This window comes from Taudactylus pleione, unplaced genomic scaffold, assembly GCF_031769625.1.
Source record: "Taudactylus pleione unplaced genomic scaffold, aTauple2 ptg000095l, whole genome shotgun sequence".
In the NCBI taxonomy this organism is placed as follows: domain Eukaryota; kingdom Metazoa; phylum Chordata; class Amphibia; order Anura; family Myobatrachidae; genus Taudactylus; species Taudactylus pleione.
Window position 1 is genome coordinate 8,144,428 of NW_028284497.1, and position 8,582 is coordinate 8,153,009.

An 8,582-nucleotide genomic window follows, 5' to 3' on the forward strand; every position below is an offset into this window, starting at 1 on the left:
ATCTGTGTATAATATCATTTATTCCACTAAGGAGCGCAAAATTTACATTTGCTTACCAAAAAATTAGGCACGGGATGGCCCTGATGTTAGCAGTCAAATCTAAAGCAATAATGTTTAGTAATTTATGTTGGTTTTGCCTTACTAAACATTGCCACATTAAATTAGACTACTAAGTTGCAGAAATCTCGTCAGTTTCAGGATCCCGCTCCCTATTGCATTCGGCCCCATGTGTCCTACTTGTAACATTTCATTTGTTTCAGAGATGTCTTTACTTCATTATTTCTCAGAGAATAAATAATTGGATTTAACATGGGGGTCACCAGAGTATAGAAAACCGCTAAAGCTTCTTCTATTATATAGTTCATAGAGTTAGGATTCATATAGATGAAGACAGGGGGTCCATAAAAGAAAATGACAGCAATCATGTGTGATGCACAAGTGGAGAATGTTTTCCGTCGGCCTTCAGAACTTTTGATCTTCATGATAGTTTTTAAGATATGGAAATATGATACCAAGATTATGAGGAAGCAGATTAAAGCAATAGCCCCAATGTTGGTTATTATTATTGCTTTGTTGATAGTCGTGTCTGCACATGCAAGTTTCAGTATAGGAATGACATCACAGAAAAAGTAGTCAATCCTATTGGGACCACAAAATGGCAGCCTGAAGGTTAATGTGGTGTGTATCATTGAATGAAGTGAGCCAGTAATCCAGATTCCAATAGCATACTGTGTGCACAGCTTCAAGTTCATGAAGTTAGAGTAATGTAGAGGCCAACAAATAGCCAGAAAACGATCATATGCCATGACAGTGTATAGAAAACACTCTGTGCTTCCAAAGAAATGGAAGAAGTAAAATTGGGTTATACAACCTTGGAAGGATATTGTATTTTCCTCTTTTAGAAAGTTTGTCAGCATTTTTGGCAATGTGACTGTAGACAACCAAATGTCTAAAAAAGAGAGATTCAAAAGAAAGAGGTACATAGGTTTGTGGAGCTGAGAATTTTCTTTTATGGCCAAAATTAAAATAAGATTTCCTATGAGAGTACATATGTAAATACAGAAAAATAGCATGAACAGTGGAATCTTCATCATCTCTGGATGTGGAAGTCCAAATAGGATGAACTCAGTCACTGAGGAATAGTTCTTATGATCTATTATATTTTTCATCTAAAGAAATCAGAAAATGCATTACACTGTTAAATAAATTGTATTGGTCATGTGCAGCAACTTCAATAAGACATCAGTGATAAAATAATGTACTGTAAACCAAGCTTAGCCTGGTGCTTTTCTAACATATTCTAGAGATATCTCATTGCCAAATTAGTGTATCCTATAAATGCATGTGTTTTTCCATCAGAGGACAGGTTCTAATTCTACAGTAATTTGGCTATAAGTGTATGGAGTCCGTGGGGAATATTTACTAACGTGTGGGTTTTTAGAAGTGGAGATATTGCCCATAGCAACCAAACAGATTCTACATATCACACGCCGGAAGTTTGGAAGATTTATCAGCTAGGACCAATATATAAATCCCATTCTTTAATTTATACGTATATTCAAAAGGTGTAATCCTTCTCAGTGCACAATAAAACGATGCACAGATTATGTAAATGGATGCTCCTACTTGTCCAGGTCCTCTCCAGCACAGGGCTAGAAAATTTATACTGTAAAAACCTAAAAACATAGAGGACAAGTAAATGCTAATAGTGCACCATTACAAAAGTGAATTCAAATCAGTACAGACATCAATGCCAAATTCATATGTGACTTAGATAAATATATTCAGTGCTTATCTGAAATCACTGTACTATATGGTCCAGTCAGTCAATGTGATGTCAGAGGGCCTGCTATAGAGGAAATTCACCAACAATAAACCCAACATGTTTCGTCACTTGGACTTCATCAAGCGCCCCCTCTGACATCGGTTAGGCTGACTAGACCACAAAGTACAGCGACTTCAGATGAGCGCTGAGAATAATAATATAAGTTATGTATACATTTGGCATTGATGTCTGTATTGATTTGAAATCACTTTGATACAGAGCACTATCAGCGCCCACATTTATCATCTTTGTTTTTACAGTATTGTTTTAATATACAGTACAGTATCTATATACTTGGTACACTGAGCTTAACTCGATTGCTAAGGTTAATTACATGTATTAAGTAAACGTGTGAGATGATGATAGAATCCCATTTATTTTTACATATGATGCTAAGGTTAATAAAGTAAGAGATTGTATTACTAAATATTGGAAAAGTATAAGTTAGTATGGGCTGCATTTTAATATAAACCCTATTTTGCAATTAAAACGAGGGAAGAGTATAAGGCAGAGGTTCCCAAATGCAGTCCTCAAGGCTCCCCAACAGTTCAGGTTTTACATGGCATTTACGATGTAAAATGTGACTAATACCAGATGTAAATACAAAGTGAATGTTCTAATTATGTTCACTTCAAAAAAATACAAAGGCCCCCATTTACTAATGAGTTTTATCACCAAAATGAGTGATACATTTCACTGTGTATGATAAATGGTGCTCCAGCCAATCAGCTCCCAACTGTCATCTATTTGAAAAATGTCAGTTGGGAGCTGATTGGCTGGAGCACCATTAAACTCCCCATCGCCTGATAAGTGTTCTCTCCTAACAGTGCAGGGTAAATCACCAACCATAGTCATAATGAAATAATGACACAGAGACTTATATAAGGGGAAAGGAAGGTCAGCTTTATTTAATTTAAACTAATTAAACAATTTAATGTATAACTGAACTAACTAATAGTATAATAAAGAAAGACAGACAAAGTATGGTGGCGCAGAAAGAACGGCCCCACAATGCAAGATCACCAACTGCATACTCACATCGATCTTCTAAATGGGAGGCGAGCAGCCAACCCATTACCGCGCCCAAGGTATCCATCTCCCACCCCAATGACACGACGTGAGGCCCACCTGGTTAGGTGGTTGCCGCTGACCCCAGTAGGGTAAAATCAGCCTAAGCCATGTATTGGAAGGGAGAGCACCTCAAGCTCCAAAGACAGATGGCGACTGCTACCATTCTTTCCCGCCAACAGCAGTTCCCAGATAAGAACCGCACCGCCACCATACCCTAATCTACAACACCTTGACTTCTTCTAACTAACTCCTCAATAACTCCATTCCAATGCACCATCCATCCTTTAAAGAGGACATCAGTGGACCTAATCAAAGCATGTAAAAGGACCACTCCTCCAAAACCCTGGACACTGCAACCCACAGCCAGGTTTATCCATCTTCTGACCACCTACAGGGTCCCAGGAGACAAAACCAGTTCTCCAACTCACAGCCAGGTTTATCCATCTTATGACCACCTACAGGTCCCAGGAGACAAAACCAGCTCTCCAGACCTGCTGTGGAATGATATCAAACCACAAAACTGTGCAATAGGGGGGCACATGGCAATGATCGTTCCCAAATGAGCTGAAATGGAACACTGCAAAAACCCTAAACCATCTAACCCTCTCCAAAACTGGAATAAATTCTGAATATTAAATAAATACACAACAAAAACACAAATAGGAAAGAAAAGAGTAGCAAAGACAGAAGCCTAATACAGCGAGAGAGAGGGAGGGCGGGGAGGGGTGATCCTAACTTGACCTGAGACAAAACACAAAACGTCCACCAGCCGGCATGCAGCCAAAGTTATAAACTAGTGGTAAAACAAAATTCCTCAGGACCCCCAAATATGACGAGTAGCTAGTCCTCAAGTTAGGATGTAAAGCAAAATTTTTACCGAAGTCTAAGGTACGTTTTTAAGCACTAGACTTTCCTCAGCTCATGGCCTAACTCTGATCAACGGAAAAAACCTGACGCAATAGTCAATGCAGCTGCACTGATCTGGACTCTAAAACCGAAAAACTGCAGAAAAAACTTGTAATAACCATGCAGGAAGATGCAAATAGAGTGGGTGCTGACCAACAGGAGGAGCAGGGACCAACTTGTCCCACCCCCTTCAAAGCTCTCTTGACCAAGAAACACTTTGAAAGGTCCTCCAGGCCCAAGATACAGAAAAAATTGGGACAGGCCTACATCATTACCACTATAGCACTGGACTTGTCTCAATGCAAGCAAGCTCTACGCAAAAGCAAGAATAAGCTTTCAACTGGTCTTACCTCTGCTCCCTCCATGGGCCAAAATGCAACGCCATGCCCACCAAGCAACCTGATAAATTGCATGGTCCTGGGAGCTAAGGACTGATATGCTGGCCCCTCCATGCTGGCTTGATAATATGCTGTACAGCAGAAGGGCAAAAATCGCTGATCTAACTAGGCTAGCAGGGCCAAATTGCAAAAATGCAACTAAATCAAAACACGACAAGGCATACGCAAGCATGTTCTAACACCAGGGCTATGCCTGGCCCGAAATGGACTATTAGAGCAATGTACGGCTTCATCCAGGTCCTCCCATACGGAAAAACTATGGCTGCTAGGCTTATGCCTTCGCCGTCGCTTTGACCAAGTACGCCACTGAATCTGCATAAAGTGCAAATGTTGTCTCATCAGAGCTGACCATCTGTTCGCTATGTCCAGAAACTGCAGTTATATCTCCATCCCGAGTGGGAGTACCATTCTCTGGAATCGCAGCCTCTGAAAGAGAAACAGAAACCAAAAGAACAACAGGACCAGCCATTGTAGACCTTGCACTATCCTACAAAGGAGTGTAAGAATATTGCCCGCATTTGTAGCAGTATTAGGGCTCCCTTCATGGAATATTGTAAGGGGGGGGCTGCGGTTACCGCTACTGCCAACGGGATCAAAGTGTATTATATGGTGTGGTGTGACCAGTGCAATTTTCCGAGAAAAGTAGGTGTAGGAACTGTGAGTGGCGCTACTGGGGGAGGAGTTGCTGTGTAGAGAGTGTTGTGTTCATCATCAGTGTTATCACTATACACTGTGCATACTCAGTAATATCATACAGAGCAGTGTGCTCATCATCAGTGTAATAACTATACCCTGTCTATACTCAGCACTATTATACAGAGCAGTGTATCTTACCTTAGTGGTGTAACTATACAATGTGCATACTCAGCATTTTTATACTCAGTACCATCATACAGAGCAGTGTGCACACCTTAGTGTTACAACTATACACCATGTTAACTCAGTACTACTATACAGAGCAGTGTTATAACTACACACTGTGTATACTCAGTGCTCTTATACAGAGCGCTCACCTCAGTGTTATCACTATGCCGATAGCTATATAAATAACTATATATAACAAAAAAAAACAAAAAAACTATATGTAATATGTTCTATAAGATCCCATTTATGAAACATTTTAACACAGAATTCGATATTCCGCTGTGGGTCCTGTAATGTATGTATTTCTCCTAACAATCAAGCCAGAAAAATTGAAGAAATCACATCTTATACCACTACACAAATGTTTAAAAATGTAAGATTTTATTACGTGCAACAGTACCAATTGTATTGTTTAATCGAATGTTTGTGGCCTCCAATATATTTGAAAAACCACAAGGAGATTCTGAAACAGATAGGCAGAACACCTGCGGAATATTAAAACAGGTGTTGCCAACCATTCCCTCAAAAATATCAAAAGCATTATAGGGATTAAAAAGATTGAAGGTAATTGGCGTACAAAAGGTACTGATACATTTTTAGCGAAGGCAGAAATGAAATTCATATACGAAATTAAAACACTACAGCCGTGGGGTTTACATACAGATTTCGAACTAAAGTGGTTTTTATAGTTTTTAACATTTTTAAATGGTTTGGATTCATATAATAACATGATTTCAAATAATTTTTATATTGTGTTTTTATGCTGGTTATTTTATAGATCTTATTACTGTTTACATACATATATGCACTTTTATTATAATTGATATGCAGTTTTATATTTATTGTTTATAATACCAAAGCCGTTTGCTATATACTAATTATATTAGAGAATTACCTATTTTGCATTTTTATCAAAATAGTGAACTCATGTTATACAATGATGTCCCCAGGGTAGTTATTTCCGGTGGACGGACAAGTGCTGGCACGCAGACGTACACCATGACTTGTCCAGTACTTTGCCGTAATGTTAGACCTAGTGGTCTGTGGTTTGCGTCATGTGCTCCATGGCGTTGCACACACACCGAGTCCCCCACCACCACTTCATGTCCGTGGGTCACGTGGCCGGCAGTATGCGTTCCATTACTAGGCACGCAGGAAGCGGCCTCGAGTTACAGGAAGTGATGATTATCACTAACAAAAGGGCACTATGGCTTGCTATATAATGCAGTAGATGAGGATACAGCGTACCTAATTAGCGGTGAGCTTATATATTAGTACTTTGGATGTGTAGAGGTTTATTTTTATTTATACCTATGTCCGCACACGAGACAGGAAATGGGTGGAGACTTGAATCCCTATAAAGACCTGATCCTGGTCTGATATACAAACACACCTAGAAAAAGACCTATAGGTTGAAACGCATTGGTGGAGTATTTTGGTACAGCTCAGTAGGGGGAGCTAATGAAAATTTCGCCTATATGTATTGATTTGTACCTTTTATAAAAAGGACTTATATGGTATGCAACCATTTATCATGTGTATTTTATGTTGCAATAAATGATTTACTGCTTAACACTATGGATGTGTTCACCTTATATTTTTTATGACGTCTTTACGAGAGACAATAGAATATTAATAGACACATAGTATTGAAAACTGCTTTTTTGGAGGATTCAAGTTTGGATTACTTTATGACTTTCTGGATCATATTGTAGTATTGGTGACAGCACAAATTATCTTCCTATGAAAAACGTGACTATATATCATAGATCTTATATTCGTATCTTTGAAACTATATGTATTTATCCTTACCCGTTAAATCTGGTTGGTGTACCTTTTTATGGTAGAGCGCTTGGACCTTTTTATTTTTTAAGAATTTGTATCTTGTAATCTGGTGTTAATCACTTAGGTATTAAGCAGCCTTCCTTCAGTGTGAGTGCACAAGTGTGTATTTATAATGTGTATACTCTGTACTATAATACACAGCAGTATGCATACCTCAATGTAATCACTACGCACTGTGTATACTCTGTACCATTATACATAGTAGTGTGTACAGCTCAATGTTATCACTACACACTGTGTATACTTTGTACTATTATACACAGCAGTATGCACACCTCAATGTTATCACTACACACTGTTTATATACTGTACTATCATACATAGCAGTATGCACACCTCAATGTTATCACTACATACTGAATACACAGCAGTATGCACACCTCAATGTAATCACTACACACTGTGTATACTCTGTGCCATAATACATATTAGTGTGTACAGCTCAATGTTATCACTTCACACTGTGTATACTTTGTAGTATACTATTATACACAGCAGAATGCACACCTCAATGTTATCACTACATACCGTGTATACTCTGTACTATCATACATAGCAGTATGCACACCTCAATGTTATCACTGCACACTGTGTATATTCTGTACTATTATACATGGCAGTGTGTATAGCTCAATGTTATCACTACACACTGTGTATATATTGTACCATCATACATGGCAGTGTGTACAGCTCAATGTTATCACTACACACTGTGTATACTTTGTACTATTATACACAGCAGAATGCACATCTCAATATTATCACTACATACCGTGTATACTCTGTACTATCATACACAGCAGTATGCACACCTCAATGTTATCACTGCACACTGTGTATATTCTGTACTATTATACACAGCAGTGTGTACACCTCAATGTTATTATCACTACACACTGTGTGTAGTCTGTACTATCATACATAGCAGTATGCACACCTCAATATTATCACTACATACCGTGTATACTCTGTACTATCATACATAGCAGTATGCACACCTCAATGTTATCACTGCACACTGTGTATATTCTGTACCATTATACACAGCAGTGTGTACACCTCAATGTTATTATCACTACACACTGTGTGTAGTCTGTACTATTGCACATGGCAGAGTGTACAGCTAAATGTTATCACTACACACAGTGTATATTCTGTACTATTATACACAGCAGAGTGTTTACCACCAGTGATCCCTCAGTGAGGATAATTAAATATATTTATACAATGAGAAGAAGGAAGACAGGCCAGAAATGGAGGCAGATAAGAAATAAATGGAAAGAGAAAAAGGCAGAATACAGGGTATAAGAACAGTGAAACAGGCAGAGGGGCAGAGAGAAGGAGATGAAAAGACAGAGAGAAGAAATAGAAGTAGGTAGAGATAATAAATAGAAGTATAAGTCACATAAAGTAAAGTTTCCTGTCACTAGCACAGCACCTGCTCAAACAGCCGACCAGAGAAATTTCTATAAAATGGCTGCCAAGCAGCAACTCTGAAATAGCACTGACCCACCCTCTGCCAAACCAATAGGCTAACCAAACCTAACCCCACCCCACAACACTACCTCACTAAACAACTAGCCCCTTCTTGTCTAGAGGCCGACACCCACAGGCTTGGGTGTTTAATTTAACTCCTTGCATATGAAATGCACTCCGTCCTAATTATCATACAC

At 38.8% G+C, this 8,582-nt stretch overlaps 1 protein-coding gene across 1 annotated transcript; it reads right to left on the reverse strand.

The window, feature by feature from the left end:
• Positions 1–233: 233 nt before the first annotated feature.
• On the reverse strand, positions 234–1,169 carry LOC148526563 (olfactory receptor 10G7-like). The gene has a single exon (XM_088470172.1). The coding sequence runs from the start codon at positions 1,167–1,169 to the stop codon at positions 234–236; it is 936 nt and encodes a 311-aa protein (XP_088326298.1).
• Positions 1,170–8,582: the final 7,413 nt, after the last annotated feature.

Excerpts from the sequence above, each read along its gene's own strand:
- LOC148526563 (XM_088470172.1), bottom strand. The coding sequence starts at position 1,169 with ATGAAAAATATAATAGATCATAAGAACTATTCCTCAGTGACTGAGTTC.